Raw genomic sequence first — 27,765 nt, forward strand, 5'->3', positions numbered from 1 at the left:
CAACTCGGCCACACTCTCTCACTTCTCTGGGTTTGTGATGGCTGCTCCGTGGGTCTGGAATTCCCCAGTAACACCTGCCTGTCCTTTAGCACAAAGACCCTGACAATGTGGTGAGGACTCGTTGTGTTGCTGACTGCAAGGCCAGCCATTGGAAACCACCAGCTGCTCCTGTAACGAGTGACAGTCTCAGAGTGACATCTCAGATGCTCACAGTGGGAACGTCTACCCCGTCCTACAGGGCTGCTATGAGTTGGCATCAACCTGATGGCAGAGAGTGTTTGATCCTTGAACACAGCACGTAGAGGCCACCAGCTCTGGAAAGCTTTCCTGGAGCCCTGGTGGCGATCAGGGGCTCCTCTTATGGGCACCGATCCTGTGCTCATGTCCACCGCAGCACTTACCAGCCTGGACCGTAACAGCTGGCTTATTCTGCTTACACAAGACTATGTGGTGCTTGCGGGCAGAAAAAAAAAATACTCTTTCTGGTTATGTCATCACTGTTTACATAGCAAGAGTGAGCTAAAATGGACCCTTGTTTCCCAGAGCTTACAGTCTAGAGGGTGAGGGAGATCCTTTCCAAATACCATCACCAAGAAATGCCCAAGGGAAGCCTGGTCTCCAGGTAGAAAACTACAACAGAAACACGACAACATGAAGAGTCCTCAGCGGCCTCTATGGGGAAAATGTGGGCAAGTGGCATGGTAGGACTTGATGATTTTAGGAATACCATTAGTTGGGCTGCTATCTGAAGGATGGGTAGATAAATGGGGGGAGCATGGGTGCACCTGGGGACAAACCTGGCTCTGACTAAGGGCTGTTCAGGCGCTCGCAGCACAGAAAAGAGGGCGAGCCAGGAGGGAATGTGGCTGGCAGATGGAGAGATAGTAGCAGAGGTCACATGAACAGAGAGCTAGCAGGTGATGGTAAGGCTGTTAAAACTGTTGTATTAGGAAGAGTTAGAAGGCAGCGAGGGATTGGGGGCAAAGGAGATGGGCCCGAGAGGGCTGGAGATGATTGGGTAAGAGATGACTCAATCTGCATTTCGAAACTATCACTCAAGGGCTGTGTGAACAGATTGGGGGGGGGGGGGGAGATTAACAACACATTGAATTTGAGAGACCAGGTAAGAGATTATCACCACAATGTAGGGACATGATGGTGGCTGTGCAGATGGTAGATTGCCCTATAGCCGTGCCAAGGGGGCGGTGGGTGGAGGGAAGAACTATACTAATTTAAGAGACATAGGTAGTAAAGTCCACCTGGGTTACTGACAGTGTAGAGAGTAGAATGTATTTAGGGGGCTTCCTTTACTCCAAATCACTGATCACGACTTGTATGACCCTGTAGGACACGCTGGGGCTACTCCTGTGGGTTCCTGAGGCGGCATCTCTTTATGGCAGTAGGAAGCCTTCTCTTTCTCCTATGGAGGGCCTGGTGGTTTTGAACTGCTGATCTTGTGGTTTGCAGCCTAACACGCAACCACTAGGTACCAGGTTGAGCAAATGGTCATATGTTTAAAAAAAAAAAGTCCTTAGAAAGCATGGCCCATGGACCAAATCCAACTGGCGGCTCGTTTTTGTAAATCTGATGGGAGTAGGATAGACTCGTGTGTATGTACGGTGTCCGGCTGCTTTCATGGTCCAAAGCAGAGGCGAGTAGTGCTAAGGGAGGTCTGACGGCTTCCCAAACCTAAGATGCTTATTCTCTGGGCCTTTGCAGAATACAAACCAAACCAAACCAGATATAACCTCTGCTTCAGAATCAGGAGACATGTGCCTACTCTACAGTATAATGATCACTGTGAGCATCGGACTCCAATGCCGATCCATCCGATGCCTAGCCAGGAGGTCCCTACCACCATCACCCACTGCCTCGTGGTCAGTTCTGACCCATAGTGACCCCACAGGGCAGGGCACAGCTGCTCTTGGGGGTTTCTGAGGCTGTAAATATGGAGATAGCCTCACCTTTATTGCATGGATCGGCAGATGGGTTTGAACAGCCGACCTTTCGGTTAGGAGTGTGATGTTCACCCCACCGCGCCACCAGGATTCTTTTCTACTAGGGGGTTGACTGTGTTCTTTAGCTGAGGGTCTTCCGAGGCCTTGTGATGGAGAGCAATCTGCTGCTACCAGCTAGAAACGGCAGCTGAGCCCAAGCCCCCACTGTGTACCGGCCGCCCGGTCATCCGGGATGCCTTTGGCCCAGGCCTCCCTGTCTGTCTGCCAGCATTAAAGACCTGACAGAGCAATTAAACTTATTAAGCAGCCTGACCTCATGTGGTGAGGAATTTTAAACACCAGATGGACAGGCTTATTAATAAGGGAGTGTCTGGGCATCCGATGGCTGCGTGTACTCCCGTAACTGAAATTCAGCTTCCTAGCAAAACACATGTGTAAGGCTTTGCTTTGTGCGTTCCTCTTTCCAACACGGCCGGCAGTACCTTCGAGAAAGCCCAGCCAGTAGGCATTTATGCCCAACGCAAGAAAGCACAGGCTTGGGCCCAAGCTGCAGAGAATACAATGTAACCAAAGAAGCGAACCTTCCAATGCTTTTCTCCAGTGAAAAGCAGAGCTGCACCCGCAGCTGCTGCCTCCCGGTTCGCCGACCTCCACCAACCCCGGGGAAATTGCTGCGCAGAATGAATGCTTTTGGAAGGGCGAGTCTGTCACTTTGACAAAGCAGGCAGATTTCCAGGAACCGACCCTTTAACGGTCTGTGGCTGCCCCCCTCCCCTGCACCCCAGACAACTGTCAGTTGGACGACAATCCCTACCTTGTCACAGGCCCATTTATCATGGGAATGCTCGGCGTACTTGGTGACGACGTATTCCAATTTTTCAGGCAAGGAAAAACTGTGAAAAGTAGAAGAAGATTACAACCATCCTCCCCTCCGGCCGGCATTCTGGCCAGACATGGGAGAAGAGGACCAGGGGATGGAACGGGATGGCAGAGCCATCGTGGACGCCAGAGAGCCAACCGAGTGGGGCAGCCAGGGCAGGCCACACACAACTCATGTCAAATCCGAGGACCTGTGTCTGTCTGTCTCGCTCTCTCTCTGCAGACCCCACCCACTGCCCAGGCGGCTGCCTCGTGCAGAACCACATCGATGCCTGCACCATACTGGTCCAGGTTAGAGAGAGGGAAAAATTCCCTTAACCCGTGGTTCCCCTATAGCCCCAGACTTGGAATGACAAGGAATGACATAAGTGGGTGGATAGCTAGGAGATCCAATGTGAACAAAACACCTGTTGCCGCGGCCTCCTTGTATGGCTCACAGTTAAATACTAGAGCTTTCGGAAGTAGGGTTCCTACCTGCCCCTTTTCCCTGCTAACTTCGCTTGTCCCTTGTGCTGGACACTCACTTGCTGACTCTCTCACTTACTGATGTCATGTTGATCCTGACTCACAGTGACCCTGTAGGACAGGGTAGAACGGCCCCTGTGAGTTTCCAAGACTGTAACCCTTAATGGGAGTAGAAAGCCTCGTCTTTCTTTCCTGGAGTACCTGGTGGTTTCGAACTGCTGACCTTGCGGATCATAGCTCAACGTGTAACCACGATGATTCCAGGGTTCCACATTGGCCATGCCACCTCCGTTTCCTCTTTAGGGAACTCGTCTTCCTACAGTACTTGTAGTAACATGTGGACCTGGCGTCACAGGACGGACTGAGGAACGCCTCCAGGGGAGTCACTGAATGAGGCCACATGCTTCCTGATCCCCGACATCAGTTCTCCCTGGTCCCTGCCCTTGCTGGGACCTGGTGAGTCAGCCCTTTACTGGATTTTGATAATGACCCTGTGATAGGTACATAACCTGTTGTCAACTTGAGGCTATTAAGAGTGGTGGGGTGGAGTGTAGCCTGTCAATCAGGTCACAGCTTGCTGACCTCATTGGGAGATGTGAAGGAGACAAATAGCTCACTGGAGACGGGACACACACTCACTCCCTGTGAGACATTCCTGTTGACAAGCCACATGGAATCTATGCTGATGGCAGCAGAGGCTTGGAGCTGGAGGAGCCCCACAGAGACCCATGCCAACCCGAAGATGCTTCCACCGCCACTGGATCCACAAGACCTTCCACCCACTGGCCTGTGATTTTCCTGCACTCAACAGCATTGCAGGTGTTGTGTGAGTCTGAAGAATTTACATACTGGTCCTGGACATATGGGTTCATATTGGACTTATGGACTTGATCTGGACTGGGCTGGGATGTTTTCTTCATATACAATTACTCCTTATATAAAGTTGTTTCCTATACACCGATGAGTGTCTATGAATTTGTTTCTGTCTACTTGGACTAACACATGCCCTGGTCCTTCTAATAGGGCCTATGTCTGTTCAAGTCCCTGATTGCTCACCCTACTCAAAGCACCACACTGAGGTCAGAATTCATTTGAAGAAATCAGAACTCTCAACTACACAGAATCACTATGCATTCACATACAACCACACCCGGAGTACAACTTTGTCTCATAATGTTCATTCGTCAACACATCTAAGACATACCCTGTTTATTTTGTCAATATTAAGCACATGTACCGTCTCACGAGGCTATGTTCTCCGGCCAACATCTGCCTTCCCTTTAGCCCTAGCTGGCTGTTCCACCACACACCTCTTCCCGACAGCAGGTGAATGATATTTCCCAGCATGCACTCAGCGGAAGACTCCGTTTGAGGGAATGAATATGGACTTACTTAAAGAGGAGACAGGGTTTAGGCACGATCAGAGCTGGCAGCCCTCTGGGAAAGGCTCAGGGTTGGCTATGACATGTCATTTGAGAACTGCTACTACCACACAAGTCCAAGGGGCGCAGATAGCGCCACTCTTACATCTCCCCTGCCTCACTCTGAGAGTTCTGGACCCTTCATTATAAACACACCCGGACATCAAAGATCGTACACTTTCTGATGCACCTTTTTAGTGAAGGCAGAGCTGCCACAGGTCAAAATCTGCCTCTCTTTTGCTCCAAGGATACACACGACTCTGTTGCTTGATCAAGAGCTCTTTGGGTGATGCTAATGGTGAATGCACTCAACTGCTGACAGAAAGCTTGGGGGTTCAAATCTCCCCAGAGACACTTGGAAGAAAGGCCTGGAGATTGACTTCTGAAAGTCTGCTATTGAAAACCGCACAGAGCCCAGTTCTACTGACTCGCCTGGGGCTGCTGTGAAGTGGGATGCACTCAGTGCCTTCATCGGAACCGGAGAGCTGGGCCGGAGAGTCCAGGGCAGACAGTAGAAGGCATGACTGTAGGGTTCCTCCAACATTCCAGCTTGGGCATGGCACAACGCCCCCAAATATGGACCCCCCACTGTCCTGCCATCGCCTCCTGGGCTTCCTGGAGCTCAGCTGAGTACTTAAGGGGCTGGTTTGATGGATGGTAGTATTAGAACTGTAGAGGCCTAATTCACAGACAGTGAAGGTTTGGTCAACAGCTCACTAATAGATTAATGACATCATTTGTCAGGGGGTTTCCCTCAATGCCTCTGGTGACTTCTATTCTGTAGAGAGCGAGCATCCGGCTCGTATGAAAAATACACCAAACCCACCTTACACACACACACACACACACACACACACACACACACACACACACCTTAGTGGTTAATAATGCAGTAGGGGGAACTAATTTCAAGAATCTATGTATAGCCTCCTCCCTGGGGGAGACGGACAGTGTGACATACGACAAATAATTTATGAATGACGAAGGGTTCACGAGGTAGGGGGGAGTAGGGAGAGAGGGGGAAAATGAGCAGCTGATATTAAGGGCTCAAGTAGAAGGCAAATTTTTTGAGAATGATGATGGCAACAAATGTACATATGTGCTTGACACAATGGATGTATGTATGGATTGTGATAAGAATTGTATGAGCCCCAATAAAATGATTTATAATAATAATAATGCAGTATGTCATCAGATGGGTAGGGATTAGACCTTCAGACACGGAGTGGACACCCCTTTCTTGATGTGCCTTGCAAGGTGTCATGGGAAATGATGAACAGTGTTGGCCAGGGGGAAGGATGCGGAACTGAAAGCTTCTGAGAGATGGGCTGCCCGGCAACACGAAGGACCCATTTAGAGAGGATCCTGGACTCACTTCATGGTGTTGATAGGTTTGGGGTCAAAGTTCCCCTCCGCATCCACTGAGACCTGTTTCTCCAACGTGGCGATGATTCTCGTATCTAGGTAATCTGGGGGCAGGGCCCCGGCTATGGCACTGAGACAAGGCAAGGCCATGCGGAAGAGATCGGGGTCATACTTCTGTGGGGAGGAACAGAGAGCAGGTGAGCAAAACAAGGCAGCAGAGAAACCGCCACAGACCCCATGGAGAACTGAGAGCCCCCTGTGTGTGAACATCAAATGGGCGCCTGTCCTCATGGTAACCACCACAGGGTGCAGGGATCCCCTGCCCTTCAATGCTCTCTGGTAGAAATGCAGGTGTCTACAGAGGATGACACAACGAACTGTAAGCCCCCACGGCCCCTTTCACTTTAAGTTGAAACCCCGAGGGAAAGGTTAAAACCTCCTATATAATCCATTTCAAGAACACCAGTTAAAGTGGTTCTCCCCAGATCAGAAGAGCCCATAAACTTGTCTACAATAGGCAGTTCTAGAAATTAACCCCACCTACACCTGGGATGCCTGGCCGCTTGGTCAAGTTCAGCAGCAGCTGAGGGGGACTCAGCCAGAAATACAGTTCAGCCAACAACCACGGATTAGGAGCAGCTTTTAACTTACTTACATCGAACACCCCCAAAGCTCGACGCCATCGAGGCAATTCTGACTCAATGTGGGGTTTCTGCACTGTCAGCCTTTGTGGGAACAGACTGCTAGTTCTCTCTGAGAGCAGCTGGTGGGTTCGAACCACCAACCCTGAGGTTAGCAGCCAAATAAATGCCTAACCCACAGCACCACCAGGGCTCCTGGATTAGGCCACAGGAATCCAACGGAAAAGAAAAAGGCAGGTCGATCGAGCTTCAGACTTCTCTGAAAAGCAGGCCTATTTGGTATCCACCTGCGGTCACCCTGGTGAGCTCACAGATCCAGATGACATGGGTTAGGGAAAGGGGCTGAGTCTGAGGCCGGAGCTGTATTCAAACTCAACTGTACTAACAGTTACACACAGGGCTGCAGTGCACAAGTTAGGCAGTTCAAAACCACAATCCTCCCTGCGGGAGAAAGACCTTCTATTCGCAGAGCGACCGTCTCAGAAACTCACAGGGCAAGTCTACCTGGCCTATCGGGTTGCTCAGAGTCAGCACAGACTCAATGGGAGGTTATTTTTTTAATGAAGCTGCTCAGGATGGTTTAAGAGAGGCCCTGAGTTCTCATTCAATCTTTTCCAAATCAAACGAATGGCGGAGTAAGTCCTAACCAGAAGAGCTTTACCGCCCCCTGCAGGACTCACATCGCAGCATCAGTCCGCACACCTGCAACTTTTCTCCCGGGCTTGAGGCCAGTGACACCTGGCTGACCAAGTCAGGGAGAAAGGAACGGGGCAAGAGGGCAACTCTACCAGCCTGGAACCAGGCCATATTTTTGTAGTTTACTTTTGTATAGCTCTCCATTGATTAGCTCAGAGAATCAGGCGAGTTCCTTCGCTTCTCTGAGGTTCTTCCTCACCTGCAAAGGAAGGATTATGATAGCTTTCATTTCAGAGAGCTGAGCGGAAGAACTAGTGGAACAGGTTTGTACAGTACTTAGTACAATTAAGCCCCCAAACAAACAAACAAACAAACACCCCCAAACCCACTGCTGTAGAGTCTCTACACAGAGTTTCCGAAAATCAATACAGGAGCAGACAGCCTCATCTTTCTCCCAAAGAGCAGCTGGTGGGTCTGAACTGTTGACCTTGGTTAGCAGCCCAGTGACTAACTCCCCCTCATCCCCAGGGCAGGGTGCTTGCCGCTTTGCATTTGTAGGAGGTGGGTCCCTTTGCGCCAGAAGAGCTGGTGTTACCTTATGGGAAAGGGAGTCAAAAATGCCCCAGAAAAGCTTCTCCGTCAGGTGTAGCTCTTCTTCCACAGCAAGGCCGTGGCTGCCCCATCCGGAGGGCAGACAGTAGTACTTCCAGCACTGTTCGTAGTGATTGGTAAGAAGCTGGGAGGGGCAGCATGATGGATCGCAGGGCGAGTCCACAGGCGTCAGACATGCCGGGAAACACGATAGGAAGCAGAGAGCATGAGGAGGAGACCAGTCTTTGAAACACCTGGGTTGCTCATAAAGGGGCCCTCAGAACCCACTGGGAGTTGTTCTCCCTTTACACCCAATGGGCATTAACCGGGGTGGAGCTGGCCGAGTTCATTCTTGTGCCTCCTGAGGTGTGCCTAGCAGCTACTGGAAGGTGAAGGGGCGCAGTCTCTACTTCAAATGAAGGGATGCTACCCTTGAACACAAGCTCTGTGCTGTTGGCGGCAGTCACCGGTGCAAAGCATTTGTTCTGAGCTGTCTGCGTACAGATAGGGGTGCTGTTATTGTGAGAGGGCATGGCATGGGGGAAGTAATCTCTGGAATGATTCTCATTGCCACCACCAATTCTGACTCACCGTGAGCCTAGGGGCAGGGTAGAACTGACCCTGGGCGTTTTGGACACTGTAACTCTTTACTGGAGTAGAGAGTCTTATCTTTCTGCCATGGGTGCATGGTGGTTCGAACTGAACGGTTTCTGGTTTGTATCGCAACTCACAACCACTCCTGCACCAGGGCTGGCTCTTTCTCTTGGGCAGGCTGACGGGCACACCAGCTTATTGCAGTTCCAAACATGGCCAGCAGAGGGCACAGGTGCACCACTGTTTTATTTTATTTTATTAAAAACAAAACAAAACAGTAAGTGACATCCGCATCAGAAAGATCTCAGGGTTTTGAGAAGTAAAAGAGAGTTGATTGAGCACTATCAATGTCTCCGCCTCTTCCAGAGCCAGCGCACAGCAGACGGCGGAGGCAGAAATGCGAAGAGGCAAACTGTGCAGAGTACACTTTTTGGGATTAAAAACGGGTCTGTTAGGGGAACCGAGGGGAATGAGCCTGGGGAGGCGATGGCGTCACTGGGAAGAAGCCTGGCATAGACACTACCACCAACAAACCCAAGCTCACTACCAGCCAGTAGATGCCGACTCACAGTGACCCTACAGGACCGGGTAACTGCCTCTGCGGGTGGTCCAGACTAGTTGTTTAGAGGTGGTGGTTTCGAACTGTCGGCTTTGTGGATCAGATCGCAGCCCAGTGCATAACCACCAGGCCCCGCCTGGGCGCTACCATAGAAACGAAAGGCTGCTGGAAATTCTGGTTACCTACACAAAAGGGGTTTAAAACCCTGGCTTGGCTATTTATAAAAAGGAAGAAAAGTCTGGCTTCAATTACGGGGCAGAGTTTTCTGATGGGACTGGCATTTACTGACAATTTCGAAGATGCTAATATGGCAGGGCCCCGGGAGGTAGGATCAGGGACTTGGCTGGCTGTGTGGCGGTCGTCCTCTCCCACCCAGGCTGGGTGTTTCTAGTTACACGGATGTGGGCTGGTGCATGGTGGGGGAATCAGGCAACAAATAAAGGGCCGTTCATTAGAAGACAAAAACAGCGAAAAGCTAAACAGAAGTATCTTTTACCAAAAGAAGAAGAAATCACGAATGAAGTAGATAAGAGGCATTTTAGATATTGTATTTAACTGGGACAACCTCAGAGTCTTCAAAGTTTTTTTGAAATGGGAAATATTCTGTAAAACCTATGTAGGGCAGGAGAACTCAAAATCCCAGGCCTCTTGGCTAACCCATGCCCTAGCTATTCTGTGGAATAACACGTTGTCAGTGCAAAGTCGTTAGAGAAATCTGGCCGGGTCACAGCACCTAGCAAGCCAGCGCACTCTCTTCCCCCTGGTCGTCCCCAAAGAGGTTGGGCTTAGGCTGTGTCTCGCTAGCTAATGGTTAGCGTATAGAAGGAAAACTCACATCATGTGCTGTGTGGACCCCACCAGGTGCTGCTTCCTGTGCCGGCCGAGATGCTTACCTGAAGCGGCATTTTGCAGTACTCGTTAAGGAGCGGCACATCAAAGACAAGACGCCGCAGAAGTTGCTGTAACATGGAAGGCCTCAGGTGGCTGCGGTGTGGCATGAGGGGGGAAAAGAATTGATATTTAAAAGACAGAGGGTAGTAGAGAGAGAGACTCGACGATGCGTGACAGCACGCATTTAAAGCAAGCCTGGGTCAATTAGCTCTCCACACACCGGATCTGGGATAAACCGCAGTTAATGACAAAATGCTTCACTGGGAGTACCGGGAATCCTTGGGGCATGGGATATCACACTGACAGACATTCCCCCCCTCAAACCACTCACTGTCATCTAGTCCCGGGACTCCCCCTCAGAGTAACCCTACAGGACAGAATACACCAGCCTTGGTGGGTTTCCCAGACTTTCAGGCTGTGGGAGAGTAGATAGCCTCACCTTGACCCCTCGGAGTGCCCGGTGGGTTCGAACCTGCCCTGACCTGGTATGTACATTTGTCCTCACTCTGAAAGGACGGAACAAGCCCCTCCTACTCAAACAAATTCTTCATCACAATCACTTTGACTCGCAGTACGTGCCACTTTTGGATCACTGAGAACCTTTGGAAACTTGTCTTGTACCAAGCGTAAGCCCCTGCTCGACTGACCTGGGACTTAAGGCAGGGCTGCTAACCGGTTCATTCCTGTCGACCCTGTGGCCACTCACTTGCATTTCCGCCCCAGAGAAACTGAAAGCACGCTTCAGAACCCCAGGAATTTGTAGGGAGATTTCTGGAAATGGGGTTACAGTAGGACACACTAGATTCCTTGTTGGGACACTTCACATCTTGAATGTATTGTTTAATACTCAGTTTCACTGGTAAAAGAAGGTAGTGCTTTGTGTGCTCTTTTAAAGCAATGTTTTATTGATTTAGGAAATGTGAGCTGATGCAAAAAAAAAGTTGTGAACTGGGGAGTGGGGTGGCGGGGCAAAGAACCGCCAGGAGACCTTGTTTGGATTCAGTACATCCAGATAGAGAGGCAAATTCTCAACAGGGGGTCAAAAGGGAATGAACCAGTTCCCCAAAGCCCTAGCTAACAGACACCCCCAAAAGAATGAAGGCCGGGCAGACAGTTGCGGCATCGCTGTCGGTGGTTAAAGTCTAAGCACCAAGTGATAAGATCTTCTACGAATTTCACATGCTGGAAAGATTCCCTGATTTTGTACAAAGCAGACATAGGAAAGGATGACCGACCAGCCCCATGAACAGTCGGGTGTAATCTAAGGCTACCTGCTGGTGTGACGTGTTGGGAACATCTGGACCCTCTGACTTATGGTCCATGGAATTCTAACAGCATTGTTTCTTTGGATTGAGAGTCTCGGTTTTAAGGGTATGTTGAGACAGAGAGAGGCAATCTAAACTGCATTGAATTTTTTTTCAGTCGACAAAACAACAACAAAAATCTGTGGACCTTCTGGGCTCTCTGCACTGAAGAGTGGACCCACACTTTGAAGCCAGGTCTCCTGAGCTACTTCCACAGAGCCACAGAGGCAGAACGAATAACCATGCGGCTCCGTGGTGGCTTGCAGGGGGAAAGCTTCGGGCTAGCCATCAGGATGATGTGCTTGAATGGAGGAAAAAAACCAAACTTGCCTGTTTTATAGCTTTTTGTCCCCGTCCCGCCCTCCTGGTGATAAAGTGCTGAGAGGGGAAATGTTGGTCAGAACACACAGCAAGTACCTAGCTTTTCAGTCTTCACACTGGGGTCAGCTGCTTGGTCCTATCGCCTAAGACTGAGGCGAATGAAACAAAGGAGTAAAATGAGCCTTTAACTGTGTGGATTTCTAGGTTATCAAAACCCAAACAAAACAATAACCACACACACACACACACACACACACACGTAAGAATCAGTTTGTGTACTTTAACTAGAGCTTATGTTCCCAAGCAGACTGGTAGGGCTACCCCACCCCCACCCCCGAGGAGGACAAACAACAGAGACATGGGTGAAGGGAGACAGTGGTCGGTGTAAGATATGAAAACAAGAATAATTTATAATTTATCAAGAGGTTGTGAATGTGGGAGGGTGAGGGAAGGAGGGAAAAAAGAGGAACTGATGCCAGCGGCACAAGCAGAAAGAAAATGTTTTGAAAATGATGATGGTAACTTATGTACAAATGCGCTTGATACAGCCAATGTATGGATGGTTATAAGAGCTGTAAGAGCCCCCAATAAAATGATCTTAAAAAAAGAGGAAGACTAGTAGGACTATAGTAATTATAATATTAATATTATAGCAATATGATATTACCAAAAATTATAGTGATAGGGCTGTAAACTATATTTTGGCTTGGTGTTAAATTCAAATTTCCCATGGTCTGATTTTTAAAAGCATCTTTGCAGCTAAGACCAGGCTCCCCCACGTGGTTTTCTTCCTAGGAAATGACTTTCTTGCTTGACGGGACTCCTTGATGGAATCAATTCCTGAGATTCATTCTGAGTTCAGCTCTAGCAAAAGGCAGCCCAAAGCCTGAAGATGGTATTGATATTGACTAGCCAATTACAGAATCGATTTTGATTAAAAAAAGGATTTCTTCTTGTGCACATTGTGTTTTCCCCTTTGTTATCACCGAGAAGCAAAGTGGACACCCCTGAAAATGCATGATGGGGCTATTAGCCTTCCTTCCCAACTGGCTGCGAGGGAAACTTAGGGGCCCCATGCATCCTAGCAGATGAGAAGCTAGGTGTTTACCAAGCCCTACTTCCCTTCCAAGACAGAAGACATCCTAGCTAGCTTCATTCTCCACGGCCCATCCTGATAACCTTGCAGTGGAAGCATAGGCATCCCTGGGATATGAGCCAGATCGGCTCCTGTGTCAGTATCTGTAACAAGTGCATGTGGTTCTCATTCAGCCGACTCTAATGCAAGAAATGGCTCGCAGCCTCTCCTACGATTTAAGCGCCGCACACGTAACGGAGGAAGACGGTTGTGATGAAGAAGGTTCAGAGGGGTCCGTTCAATCCTTTCAAAGTGAAGGCACAGACGTACAGTGCAGGCTCCTTAGAAGCCGGGGTTGGCGAGACTCGTCTCGTGGACTTTGGACTGCTGCCAGAGGGCCCAGAGCTGGAGGTGGTCAGCGTGCTTGATAGAGGGCCAGTGAGCACCAGTGCCGGTGGCTGCAACCACGGCGAGGGTGCCCTGAGACGAGGCAGTGTTTTGGTTGGTTGTACGTTGGGGCCCCTATGAGGTAGAAGTGATGCAGGGTGGCCGAGAGCCGCAGCAACAAGGGGCAAGGAGGCGGGGTCTGTCAGTTCCTCACCTGGGGACTGCCTATAATGTCGGGGGGTCAGATTAGATTCTGGTAGGACATCTCAGGGAGAACATTCCCTTTAGCGCAGAGCCTAGAAACCTCTCCCACCCTGACTCTGAGCTGCTGACCTCAGGCATGGTTGACAAGGAGACTTTTCCTTCTTTGGATACGACCTGTCTCCTAAAGTTGGTGAAGGCGATCGGCCTTGCATAGAAAGACATAACTAGAAGTTAATTTTAATAAAAGCATGTATTACAGTGTGGATGTGGTGGAAAAGGCCATAGGGACCACCCCCCTCACCCCCAGAAGCTACAGTCTGAGAGCATCCACATCTCTTGAGGGCTAAGGAAACCAGCTCACTCCAATTCACGGTCACTAATTCTGACTCACAGCCACCCCACAGGGCAGGCTAGAACGGAACCTGGGGGCTTCCAAACCTGGAACTCTAGACAGATGTAGAAAGCCTTGTCTTTCTCCTGCAGAGCAGCTGGTGGTTTTGATCTTCTCACCTCGAGGTTAGCAGCCCAACGTGTAACAACGACACCACCAGATTTCCTGACTCAGTCAACAAGAATGAGGTCAAAGCCAGCTGGGCCCTAAGGAGTGCCTCCTCCTGCCTCTAGGGCAGTTTAAAGCAGGGCTTCTCTATCTTAGCTGCACACTGGGATCACCTGGGGAGCTGCACAAGACCCCGGAGGTCTGGGTCTTACCCCTGAAGACTGAGTCTTTGGGTGTCGGGTCCAGCCTAGGCACTGGAGTATTTTCGTACCTCTGAAGATTCAAATATGCAACCGAGGTGGGAAACCACCCAGCTAAGACAGACCACGGTCTTGCCCTTGGCTGCCCAGGCCAGCTACTGACAGGCCAGCCTTCCTTTGATCCTGCCAGACTTGACCTCATGTCTTTGGGCTGAGCTTACCCCTTATCCAGTAGGCTCGGTTCCCTACCCACAGTCAAGAAATAATTGTCCTTACTCTCCACTGTGGCCAGGACTCTTCCTTTCCTTGGGAAGGCTGGGGGCGAGATGCTTTAGTTAATGCTCTTAGTATCTCATCTCTAAGTGAAGAGACCCTTTATTTGGTGGGTAGGGGTGGGAAGAAACCATCAGTTCCTGACTCTCTTTTCTCTCATGAACTAAAATAGCAGTTTATAGTAAGAACACTTGAGGCTTGAACGATGATCTGAACTCCTGACTTGCCAAACCTCGTGGCTAATAGCAGCCTAGACCGGTGACCATCCTCCTCCATCCCAGCAGTGAGAGATGAGTGACTCAACACAACTGAGGGGCAGGCTGAGTGGAGGACTGGTGGGCAGAAAGGACTGGGAAGCTTCCTCAGACAGGATCCATCCGTCTTTAGGTGACCCGGTGAGATGCAGACCCAGAAAACATGAGAAGGAGGACTTACTTGCAAATGGCGAGCAAACATTCTTCGATGGTGTCCCTCTGTGCTTTGGTGAGGGAGCGTCCCTTGGAAAGCCTGTATATTGTTTGCAGAGTAGAATCAATCAAAGAGGTGCAGTGTTCGGTCCCAGAGAACAGAGGGGCACATCTGGTGAGGAGCGGGAGTACCGCCGAGCAGATATACCGATTCAAGGCAAGTGCCGCCTCCGTGGTGCTCAGGGAAACCTAGGGCAGGGTGGTTGGGACACTGGTTATTCTCCTTGGGAATACTTCTCCAGCTCCTTTGAGGCAGGGCAGGCAGTGTACAATCAGAGCATCAGAGACAAGCTTATACGGTACAAGCAGACCAATTTCTCTTTTTCTTGGAAAAAAAAATCATCATGTCCCAACCAACCCCCCCACTCCCAGAAGGAAAATGAAGGGTGGCTGACTGGTCCTAATGCATCCTCACTGAGCCTACAACAGTTCGTTTCCTTTAGAGAATCCCGAATCTTTACGAAAACACCCCCGTGGCCATCTCATGAACCACACACACACAGCATCCCTGATGTTTTCCAAGCCCACCTACCAGGCGGCACCATCTGCAAGGACTCTCGGGAGGGCTCCTTTCTTTACCCAAGGGGGTACGCTGTCCTCCTGTGATGTGACAGGTCAAACGACCTCTCAGACTCGCTGGGTGGGGGCAGCTTGATACAGTGAGAAAGGGGTGCTCAACCCACTCTGAACAACCCACCATCTGGTTCATGGCATCACTGAGAAGAACCAAGGCCGGCCCTGAACAGGGGTCAGCGGCAGAGAAGCCTACAGCCCTCTCTCAGGCGTTCATGCCATTTTCTTATTTACAATGTTCTGTTGTGTCCATCGAGACAGGCCGAGTTCAGCAGAGACCCAATTCAGCAATACCCAATGCCACCCAGACGTGTTGGACAACTAACTTCGAAAGCGGGGCAACCTCAAGGGAAGCCCCGAGACCCGCGGGATTAAATGCACCATCGCCCCCTCCCCGCGATGAGCACAGCCCCGCTCTGGCCACACGCTTTCTACACTTAAGATTTGCCACACTGTTGTCTTTGAAGTCTACACACGTCTCGGCCCTCCCACCGAGGCCCTCAAGGGTGGCTTCTAGAACTCCAGGCATCCGGCTGGAAGACAGAGCTAATCCTGCCCATTTGTCACTTTAACAGAGCTTTGTTGAAATGAGAAAGGACAAGGCTTTGATTTCAGAGCCGCACAAGGGACACTTTGCAGAGGTATCAGAAGAGAACTTTTTTTTTTGGTAGATGGTACTTGGACAAAGCAGGTGATTTCAACACCAGATGCTAAAATAGCATTTGCCGTTTCTTTGGTCTGTCCAAAAAAAAAAAAAGGAGAGAAATAAAAAGAAAAAAGAAATGCTTTGATCAGGAACTCCTGGGGTTTCACAAGTGAAAACTTAATTTTTTAACATAAAGGAGTGTACAGGGAAAAATATATAGAAAAACTTAAAACAAAAGCAGCTACAGGAGCATTGTTGTAGTGACACAAAAGCATCCCAGGCCCCTCCCCTTTCTTAAAAATACCATCCCCCCCTGTCCCCCCCACTGGCCACTGGAAGGGCATGCCACGGAGGCCGGGGCTCATCGATTTCCATGCTGGGCACCGGTTTCTATATGATCGATCCTAGTTAAACATGGGCCCGCTGACTGCCCATCACGGGTTTAGATTTTTTACTTCTGTTGGACACCAGGGGGAGCTTTTGAGAAATCTTTTAACGGACCAAGAAGATCTGCCTCCAACTTAAAAAAAAAACCCAAATCCTCAAGATAACAAGCTGTTGTCGGACGTAAGCTGGTCTGGTGGGTCGTTTCTCCTTGGACATGGACTCCCGGGACGCTGTCTTGCTGCTTGCTCCTGACTTGTAAATCTGGTACCTATGCTCTCTGCCTTCTATGACCTCATCACTTGATGCCTCTTCCTATTGGGTTACTCTACTCGTCCTCACCGTTCAAACTTCCATTTACCCTTGGCTTCTCGAGGAGCGAGCTTTGCCACGCTTCTGCCATAAGACCTACCCCTTCCTGAAACGTAAGGAGTGAGAGTGGCCTGGGATGCTGCCGGGCAGCCTTGTCCATGAGCAGTGGGTCCCCCCCCCAAGGGTGGTTTCCACCACCCCACTCTCTCCCTTGGCCATCGTTGTCGTTGCTGCCCACAAAGGAGGCAGGGCGAGGTGGAGGATCACTGGTAGATGCCACAAAGCCCAGGACACCGCCACGCAACAAGAAGGCTCGAGCCCCGAAGGCGGTGGATGAGAAATTGCATAGAGGGAGCTGGGATCACTATGTGAGGCCCCATCCATCTACGCCAGAGTCTGACAAGGGGAGGTGCTCCATTTCTTGGCGGCACCGTGTCCTCACCGTACGATCCCACCCACAAGTATATGATCAGCAAGTAGACAGTCAGCCATGGCTGCTGGTTCCAAATCACAGGGACCCCAGGAGCGTCCTAGCAGAATCGCCTCGAAATCCAATCACGCTATTCCCTTTTCAACGACGAGGACAGCACTTTCCCTTATTTCAGTAACTTACAGTGTCTAGAGAGGCGGAGGCTCTCAGGTCGGGTAAAAATCCGACCTCCAGCAAGTGGAGCAGGAAAGTCTGGTCCTTAATGCTGTAGACTCGGTCCAAGAAGAGCACCATGGGGGCCTTGTGGTCCGGGCAGAAGTTGGCCGCCATGTCCGGCTCGCTGACCGACCCATCTGAAAGACAGAGAAGACGCCGCGTCCCCCTTTCCATCTCCGTGGCCTCAGAAGGCAACACAGTGTTTGCCTGTCGAGGTTTGTTCTCCCAATACCTGCAGGGACACGTGGGGACAACACAGCGGTGTGCTGGCCCCAGCTTATTGGTAGAAGCATGGAAGGGCCAAATTGTCACATTTTCAGCATTTAGTGAAATAACTGTGAAACATGCCCTCAATTAAAATTAAAATTTGTAATTAAACCATATTAAAAACCATCATAAATGTGTAAAACTCATTGCTTTCTAATTATTTTATCACTATTGTACAAAAAACTAGGCTCACTGCCATCGAGTCAGTGCTGACTCACAGCAACCCCCTATGGGTTTCTGAGACTGTAACTATTGACAGGAGTAGAAAGGCCCATCTTTCTCCCATGCAGCTGCTCATGGATTTGAACTGTCAACCAAGCAGATCGCAGCCCAACGTGTAAACACAACACCACCGGGACTCCATAAACCATAATGTATAGCCAAGGTTATTAATACCTACTATATGCCAGAAAGGCAAACTATTGGCATGCCACGTACATGCTGTTTCTCACACCATGCTCAGCGATGTCCTAGCAGGAGCTGGAAACGGGCCACAGAGAAAGCCAAAGGCCAGAAGCGGGACTGACATGACTGCTTTCTCGCAGGATGACAAGAAAGGGAGGGGGCGGTGCGGCGTGTTAACAACACTGAGAACACAGTAACGGAGGAAGTGTCCTCTGAATATGAAAATGATAATGTTAGAGAACAGTTAAAGGCAATCACCCAAGAATGGGTAACCTGGAGGTTCCAAAGAAGCGTGGGGAACATCATGGATAAAAGAAATTTTCATGAAATATTTTAAGAAGTTGTTACTGACTTTATGTGTTTTTGTAGAGACCAAATGTATTCCCAGTTATCAGGGGCAGCAGGACAAGGGCAGGGACTGTCACTGCTTAGGGCAGTGGTTTTCAACCTGTGAGCCACGACCCCTTTGGGGGTCAAATGACCCTTTCACAGAGATTCCTAACAGTAGCAAAATGAGAGTGCTGAAGTAGCAACGGAAATAATTTTATGGTTGGGGGGTCACCACAACATGAGGTACTGCATGCAAGGGTCGCGGCATGAGGAAGCTTGAGAACCACTGGCTTGGGGGCAGTGGGTTTCTGCGTATGGTCATGGGGAATTTGGCAGTGGATACTGGTGATGGCTACTCAGCATGATGGGTGTGACTGATGTGCCTTAAATGTACCTGTGGAAAATGTGAAGTTGGCATACGCAGTGTTACATATTTTTCACGATACAACATTTTTAAGTGAAAAAAGAAATTCCATTGTGCAGTTCTACTCTGTTCTATAGGGCTCTGGATGGCTCAGAATCCATTTGATACCAGGGGGCTTACTTTGAGGTATTACATAAAATATGAGTAAATAAAATTGGGGAATTGTACCAACTGAAGATAAAAAAGAAAAGAAATACAGTTAGGGTTGAAGAAAAAGACAGGATTTCATGAGGACATCAAAAGGACGAAAGTACGGTCCCCTTCTTTCTGGGGGCTCATCTTTCTCCTCCTCCCTCTCCTCCCCTGCTTCCTCCTCGACCCTCCAATTTTGTTAGACATCAAAAACTACTAAATCACCCCCTGAACCAAACTCACGGCCATCGAGTGGACGTCAGCTCATAGCAACACTAGAGGACAGGGCAGAACTGCCCCTGTGTGTTCGAAACGGACTCTTTACACAAAGCCCCCTCTCTCTCCTGAAGACTGGACTGATGGTTAGAACCGCTGACCTGGCAGGTCGCTGCCAGGGTGTAACTACCAGGGGTCCTCAAACTCGTAAAAGAGAGGCCTTAAAATAAACGGTCACCAGTCGGAGCAGATCCACATATTGCGTTTGAAAGCCTTGCAACTCCTAGTTACCCCAAGAGAGAGCCGCAGAGAGCAAGTGGTACCAGGGCAAAACCTCCCTGGCCCAGCAGTCAGGGCCTGGTGCTGCCAGCAGCAGGAGGGAGGACGTTGCCTGTGACTCCTCTCGTGAGCACCAGGGGGAGCCAGCTCCGAGTCTGGACGCTGGGTTAATCGCAGGCACTCAGAAGAGCCTTCTTTCTGCGGGATGTTAGCAAGCGCTCTCTGTTGAAAAAGGCTGGGAACATTTGTTTTCTTTAAGTCCCCTCGGAGTCTGTCTAACAGTTACGTGCATCGTAACAGAATGATAAAATAGGTGATGTGGTCCACTGCATTTCCCCAAGTTCCTGCACTCCGACCTCTCTATGAATAGGGACATCTATGAAGATCGCCTATGAAAATGGTCCATGCAAGGCCAGCGGCAATCAGAACCCCGCACGCCCTCCGACGACTGCTCTGCCTAGACAGCAGGCGACGCGCCTTCAAGACACGGGAAGCCTGGTGAGCGGAACATTTTGCCACGCCATCACTGCTGGATGTCCGTTGTCCTGTGCAGCGGTTCCTGCCCACCAGAGGCAGAATGGATGCCTGCGAGAGGCCCCATCACCTGCTGCCCCAACCAGCTACATGTTCTTGGGGACTCGGAAGCCAGGGAAGGCCTTATGAGAACGCTTTACTAATCCCATCCTATCAGCCTCCTTACGGAGGAGTGAAGTGCGCTGGGAGACGTAGTAACTGGGCTGCCCGCACCCATGGCACACAGGGTACATCAGGCTCCACATCCGGGTCCAGAGAAGAGAGCAGCTGCCTGGAGCTGGGAGGACAGAAGACATCTCTGACCAGAGAATGAGCGCGACATTTCCCCTTGGGTACATTGGACTGCAAATCAAGGCTCCAACACTATGTTGGAGGGTGCACCTGGGGCTGCTCTCTTACCTCTGTTCAGGGAAGGCAGCTTCAGGGGGATGCTAATGATCCCCACCAAGTCTTCAGTGGGGACCAGGGAGCGTAGGATCGACCTGATTCGGATGGCTTCCCCTTTTCCTGTCTGGATGAGCTGTAATCAAGGATTAGAGAATCAGGTGAGACAAATACAGGTTCCCACATCCCTGCCCACCTCTCGCTTCCCAAGTGGTTCTCTTCGAGGGAGGGGCTCACCTTTCCCCGAGGCCCTCATTGCTCATTGCCATAGGAAGGGAGAGCAGCTTTCCCTTGGTTGACGAGGAGTGCTCCTGAGAGAAACACTCAACTCCTTTGCTATACTTAAGAGTGAGCAGATAGTGCTGCGATTCCATTTTAGCGGGCGACAGGCAGCCTGTTGGGGGCTTTGGGGGCAGGCCACACACACAGGTCTCAGAGATCTCAGATAGACGTGCTGACAATGTTGCTACTGTTTCTGACTCCAGACTCAAGAAATGGCCGATGAGTTTTAACTTCCGAGGCGTGTGATTCATGGTGGGCGTGGGAGGGGGAGAAGGAGGTGAAGCCCATGCTGAGAGAACTTGAGCCTGTAGGTGGCGTTACCCTGGGGAGGCCAGGCCAGAGACCCAGCAAGGCGCACTTTCAAGCGCATCTCCATCTCCAGGTGTGGCCTCCAGGTGGTGGAGCCTCCTGGGTTTTCCCTGGCTCCCGGACAAGGCTCATCTACCTGCTGCAAAGGTGCAGGCATGGGGAGGTAGGGCTCTTTGGGCCATCCTTCATCAAAATAGTTTATCCTACCACCTGGGAGTACATTTACCACACAGGCCAGACGGTGCATTCAGCAAGGCAAGGAGATAGTGGCAACAGAGAAGGGGAGAGGCTTTGATGTGGTGTTTCCCAAACTATAGGTCATACTCATTTCTCAGTACCCTCAAATCAGGTCCAACTCATGGCTACCCTATAGGATGGTGCCCCTATGGAGTTCTAAGGCTGTGAGCCTTTATGGGAGTAGAAAGTCTCTTCTTTCATTCACCCCACCTTCCAGAGTGGCTGGTGGGTTTGAACTACTAACCTTGTAGTCAGCAGCCCAGCGTGTATTATACTCTGCCACCAGGGCTCCCCCAGATTCATGAATGGGCTGTACAATGCACTAATGAGTAATGGTCAGCATTAAAAACCATCAAAAAATGAATACACAATAAAGGATATTAGAATGCATTACCTGCAGTAAGCATAAGTTTAGCTTTTTTAGCATGAATAAAATAGGTTATGCTGCTTATTACATGTTTTGGCCAGAAAAAAAGCCTGAAAGCCCCTCCTTTGAATGGGACGTTTATTATCACCACAAAAAATAAGCAAACCAATATTAACTTGGTAAGTGATCAAATACACAATCTCACTGATATCACCGTTAAGGTTGGACAAGGTGCATGACACGTGCCTTCAGGAGATAATTTAGAATAATCTGAGTGTGATGGGCACACTGAGAGAGACACCAGAGCTCCCAAGGAGCAAGTCACTCAGCTGGTTTGAGAATTGCCATTAGTGGAATGACCTAATATTGTTAAAATGACAATGCTTTTCCAAACTCAACGGCGGATTCAATGCAATCCCCAGTCTTCGCAGCAATGGACAAGCTGACCCTGACAAATTCATCTGGAATGTCACGGCACCTAGAATCGCCAAAGCAATTTTGAAAAGAATAAAGTAGCAAGACTTACACAACTGTAACCCGGACTCTGGCACGAGTGCAGGAACAGACATGTAGCTAAATGAAACAGAATTGCACTCCCAGAAAGACCCGACACATTTGTAGTTGATCAATATTTGGCACCAGGTTACCAAGACCATCCAACAGGGATAGAAGAATCTTCCCAACATTTAATGTGGGTGACAATTAGAACTCCACATGAGAAAGAAAGAAGCGAGGGCCTTACTTTCACACCACAGACAAAAAGTTCCTCAAAATGAACCAGTGTCTTAAATGTAAGAGCCCCAACTTGGGAATTTTAAGTAGAGGAAAACATGAGTAAAATTTCATGACCTTGTAGTGGGTAAAGGAGTCATAGATATTAGAAGAATAAGCAGCAAGAGAGAACAATAGATCAATTTGACTTCATCAAAATAATAAACTTTGTGCTCAAAGGACCCTCTCAAGAAAGGGAAGCGACAACCCAGAGAACGGGGAAAACACTGGCACATCATCAGTCTGGTGAGAGACTTGAATTCCGAAGGTATAAAGAACATTCACAGCTCAGTAACGAAGACACAACCAATTACAGAGTGCAAAGGATCTGAACAGGCATTTCTCCAAGGAAGGTTGGATTTCCAGAGTTGGATTAAACCAGAACAGCTGCCAGTAAAATAATAAAGTCTCTCAAAAATATCCAAAATTAATGGGGGTAGTGCTTGTTAAAGGTACCCAGGTGAGGGAAGTCAAGACAGACAGAAGAACTATTGCAGATCAAAGGACTGTCTAGACTGGAGCTTGGACTAGACAACGTGAATGGGTGAGCCCATTCAAAGCAGAACAACACAAACCACAAGCCCTGCCACTACATGATCCTGACCCACAGCGACCCTAGCTGGGGTTTCTGAGGCTGTAAGTCTTTACAGAAGCAGATCGCCTCCTCTTTCTTCCTCGGATCGGCTGGTGACTTTGAACTGCTGGCCTTGTGGCTAGCAGTCCAACATTGACCAGGCTGCACCACCAGGGCTCCTAGTGAGATAATGAGTGACATGGTCTATAGATCATCTTAGCTGTTAGAGTAAACAGTATCTATTATTAGATTAAAATAAGGAAACGTCCACTCCAAATTAGAGAACTCTGGCAATTTCTTTATGGTTAAAAAACAAAACAAAACAATCCCCCAAACACCTCTCTCCTTTGTGCTTCTAATGTGAAAGAATACATTTTGCCTCTTATTTCAAAGAATACACATTATCTCACACCCATGGGCTCCAGACCCAGGAATGAGGTACATAGAGCAACTTGCTTTCCTCTCAAGAAGTTGAGATGCATTGGAAGCTAAGACTACTGTGATACACATGGCTTGTTTAGCAGAGCTTGGGCACACACCTGTGTTCTGGTTGGTCTCCTGCATAAGACTGATCTTCATACTCCAGGTCTTACAGAGTTTGACTATAGGGTCCCTGTGGACACAGTCATCCTCACAAGCCTGCTGGCTTAATGAGGTTATATGTGAAATAAGTCAACTTCTATCAGCTCCCTAAAGAGCAGAAGATGGGAAGGGGAAAAAAAAGCACAGCTTTTGAGTTTAAATCTTTGATGCTTATAAATCTAAAAATAAAAGAATCCTTTCAGGATGTCTACAAAGCTCTGCCTCTGGGAAATAGTCATACATGATCTATGAGAAGAGAATTCTTTCCTGAAGCCTAATATCATGATCAAGGAACCCTACTTGGGCAGCAGTTAAGTGCTCAACCTCTAACAGGAAGGTCCATGGTTTGAAACCGTAGCCACCCCGTTGAAGAAGAGAGCCGGAGATCTTCTGTCATCAAGATTTCAGCCTAGGAAACCCTACGGGGAAATCCTATGCTGCCCTATAGGATGGCTAAGAATCGACTCCACGGGACACACCAACAACAGTAAACAGTGCACAGGCACCATCAATATGGGGGAAAAAAACTGAAGAAAAGGCTCTCACTGTGGAGCTGCCTGAATCAAGTTGGCTTGAAGGACCAAATAGCAACATATGCAAACAGGCTTCAGTGAGGCTTTTGAAATGTTATGTGTCGGGAACATGCCTACCTAGTGTGGTTGCCACAGACAAAGCAAACAGCACACAGGTCCATCCAGGACTCACTGCTTGAAAAAAACCAACACCTTGTAATGTTAGCTAAAATGACCTATGAGAAAGGCATGCTAGGAAATGTCAAAGACAGAGAGATTATGTTCAGGAAATCTACGGTATCCTTGGCTCACGTCTCTCAATGTTGTTTTCTGGGAAGTCTAAATCACTTACATGCATTTCGGGAGCACAGCGACCCAGCAGATCTATAAGAGCTGAATAAAATGACATAATTGCATTGCCCATGTGCACGATCTCTTCTTCCTCTTCATTGTCCTCCATGCTGCTGAGAGAGAATCAACACAGGGGGACGTGAAGAAGCCAGGCCACGGGTCAAATACTCTCGTCCTTGTTATTAGACACAAGCTACTTCATATGGAATTGCTTTCTGTTCATGATGGATGCCTCCCTCCCTCCCTCCAGAAGTCAAAGAGTTACATTTGTCCATTAAGCACAAAGGACTCAGACATCTGCCCCTGGCAGTTCTAGGGTCCTCTGAACTTTAAGGCATGAGGTCAAGTAGATGAGTTGACCATGCAGATCACGCAGCTTAATAGAGTTACACGTAATCCCCAAAGTTCCTACTGACCACTCATTCCATTCTCCTCCGTGAGTACTTACATGGGAATCACGTCAGCCCAGATGTTAGGGCACTAAGTCTATGTCTTGGTTCTGTTGCTAACAAGCTATGTGACCATGATCACTTTTTTATTACGTTTGATGAGAAGGTTGAGATAGCTTATATTTTGGGTTCTTTCCGGTTTACCTACCAAGAACTGATGACAAAGAAAAAAGCCAGCCCATTGGAGGGTTACTGCTACTGGGTTACACCCATTTTCTAGATTCTATAGTCCAACGTAGAGGCTGTGATTAAAGAATGGGTAATGGTCACAGAGAGGAAGAAGGGAGAAGTCACAAGGAAATGTGACAAGTCACCACTTACATATTTGACTTCTAAATACCAGATCAATAATGCTGTGCGTACTGATTTTTCATGTTCTCTCTCTGTCCTGTCCTCTGAAATAAATTCTGCTGCAGGGAGGGGCAGGTGTCCACATAGTTGGGATTGGGGCTGGTCCCTCAGAACTCTCTTTCCTAAAAATAAAACCAACCCCCTTTTCTAGTTAGTCTCTACACCTTCAGAAGAGGAAGTGGGGGATGTTACTGGTTCTAAAGGTGAAGTATGGGATGAAGCACCAAGGCTCAAGACACTGAAGACACCTGGTTAGAGATAAGGTAATGACTTTCATCTTGGTCCAGACCCGAGCCTCCACCTCACTCCCTCGCATGGTAACACCAAGGGGTGCAGTGGGGTGAAGCTGTAGGGAGGAGCTGTGTTGGTCAAAGGTGTTTGCCAGTTCTGGCTTGGTCTAGGCAGAGTAAGGGCTTACAACACTCTCGGCAAAGTGATGCTACATGTTCTAAGCACGCCTATAAAGAGCTTGTCATAACTTCCATCAGGGGACATTCTGACAGCACCTAAACCATCAGGGTGCTGACACTATTTGGAAGCTCACCAAAGATGTATGGATTCCATTCACTTACACATCTCTCTTGTATCCCTGGGAGGGGAGGTCAAGGGCTGGGTTCTCCGAGATCTTGATGGCACCCTGCATGGCGGCCAGCAGACCATTTCCTCCTTCCCCACGCAGAGCTGGGCCGAAGCACTCCGGGCGTCTGATGAGCAGCTTCACGACGACACTAGCGTTTTCTTCCACACTTTCACCTAAGGGAAAGACGCGCCAGTCCTTCTCAGTGGGAAGGCCAGCCCTGGAGGGCATCTTTACTCGACGGGGCGGGGAGAGCAGTTCTTGGTTGAGTTTGTCACTTACTCTGAAGGTTAGGAGGCAAAACTAACCGAGACAGAGACAGACGTTGATAAATTACCTCTTGATTGGAAGTTGTAAGAATGGCGACCATAGAACAAACTCTTAGTCCTCAGCTTAGGGTTTTGTACGGCTGGGGTTATTCCATTCCAAATCCTCAAAGGGCAAGCTTGATACTACTGAGTCTATCGGTTATGGATGCTTGCATAAATGAATGCCTTTGAGAACTGAAGAACTTGACATCTTTACTAACTCCATGGTGAACTGCTACCCTGGGAGAAGGTACAACTGAAACTCAAGCTGGTGGGCCTAAGTGAACATCTGGAAGCAACACCTTCATCCTTGAGCGGAATCCTTAGAGTTGAATGTCTGCCTGGCTGGACTTCCAGGCATTTTTGAAGTCATCTACCCAGATGAAGAATTTACAGGACTATCAAGTTGTCTTTGTTATTACCAAAATTGTTCCGTGGGAAGGTATAGGTGAGGTAATTCCATGGGGCTGGTCTTTCTGTGCATGCACCCTAGACAACAGTGACTGAGCACCATTTCCTGAAGAGATGATTAAGCAGGGCAGAGAAAACAAATACTTCGCAGATTCAAGGGCTATATTCAAAAGCAGCCTTACTTCCTTGTTAAAAACAAAAACAAAACATTTCCTTCATCTTTGACTAAATCTTAATTTGTCTGAGGTGGTTGTCAAAATTCTCTAAATGAACTTGTGCTCATCCCACAGTCACTCAGACTTGCCCATGGCTGAAGTGACTCACCGTCTTGGTGGGCCTACCTTGGATCCCCCTGTCTTCTGGGTCTAGACGCACTTGCCAACACCCTCTTTCAGCAAAACTGTTCGTGCTCAATGGGAAACTCTAGATTATTAGCAACACCCCTGTAAGTTTTAGACTGGCATAATTTGATTCAGCAAAAAATATTTGTTTTCATTGAACTGAATTTAAATGGTTCGTCAGCAGGCTTGATGGGTCAATCCGTTAGGAAGAATTTAAGATGTTTGTAATAAAGTTACTCTTCAAGTTTCATGTAATGTATAATACCAAGAATTAATTTGTAGTAAAGCAGAAGCCAATTTTCTGAAGAAAGTCTTCAAGAGATGCTACAGGGGTAAGATAATCACAATCATGGCATGGGCGAAACAACCCATAGATTCTTAAGGGGGGAAAAATCAAGGAGGAGGAGGCTACACGATACTATGCAGTTTGTAGAATATTGCTTATCGAGTGATAGTGCTGAGTTCTACTACACTTTCCTACTAGTTGAACCTAGCATTTCTGCTGGATACGAGATTAATTATAGGAGGGATGCTGAGAGGCAACCACCAGGAGGACCAACATGTTGGGAATAAATATTCTTAGTCACAGATAGAACGCCTAAGAATCCACTACTTTCAGTTGCAATACTTATCAAGTAGCGCATACATCAGCTCTGTCGGTGGTCATTTTCCAAGCCCAGTAATGAAGCCAGAACTCTAAAACCGGGGGGAAGAAAACTCTGCTGTTCAAGCTTATGGAAGCACTCCACTCATTATTTCAGCTTCCAGAGTCGAAATGTCTGAAGGGACATGGGGCTACAATGCACCCCTGAAATTGAAAAAACCAACCGTGACTTCTATATGCAGTTTCCCATTGAAATCCCCTTGGGCAATTGGTCCAGTTTATCCACATCCTACATCTTGGGTTTAAGGCGGTGACACCGGCTCCCACGACTGAGCCGGGAGGCTGGCCCGTGACCACTGAACTGGAGACATCTGGGGGAGGGTTATGCCAAGGTCATTCTGAGAGAGGAAGTGAATGAATGAAGTGGGAGGGGTTATGCCAAGGTCATTCTGGGAGAGGAAGTGAATGAATGAAGTG

At 48.8% G+C, this 27,765-nt stretch overlaps 1 protein-coding gene across 1 annotated transcript in view; it reads right to left on the reverse strand.

Annotated features, from left to right (window-relative positions):
* The window catches only part of RYR3 (ryanodine receptor 3), a 418,103-nt gene that overhangs the window by 105,566 nt on the left and 284,772 nt on the right, over positions 1–27,765 (reverse strand). Inside the window, exons 44-52 of the mRNA XM_075532282.1 lie at positions 25,620–25,800; positions 24,249–24,360; positions 20,278–20,398; positions 17,259–17,428; positions 14,699–14,919; positions 10,003–10,093; positions 7,961–8,101; positions 6,099–6,262; positions 2,773–2,851 (exon numbers count right to left, since the gene is read on the reverse strand). Coding sequence (XP_075388397.1) covers positions 2,773–2,851; positions 6,099–6,262; positions 7,961–8,101; positions 10,003–10,093; positions 14,699–14,919; positions 17,259–17,428; positions 20,278–20,398; positions 24,249–24,360; positions 25,620–25,800 — 1,280 coding nt within the window. The remainder of the gene's footprint in view (positions 1–2,772; positions 2,852–6,098; positions 6,263–7,960; positions 8,102–10,002; positions 10,094–14,698; positions 14,920–17,258; positions 17,429–20,277; positions 20,399–24,248; positions 24,361–25,619; positions 25,801–27,765) is intronic.

Source organism: Tenrec ecaudatus, chromosome 14 (genome assembly GCF_050624435.1).
Source record: "Tenrec ecaudatus isolate mTenEca1 chromosome 14, mTenEca1.hap1, whole genome shotgun sequence".
Classification (NCBI taxonomy): domain Eukaryota; kingdom Metazoa; phylum Chordata; class Mammalia; order Afrosoricida; family Tenrecidae; genus Tenrec; species Tenrec ecaudatus.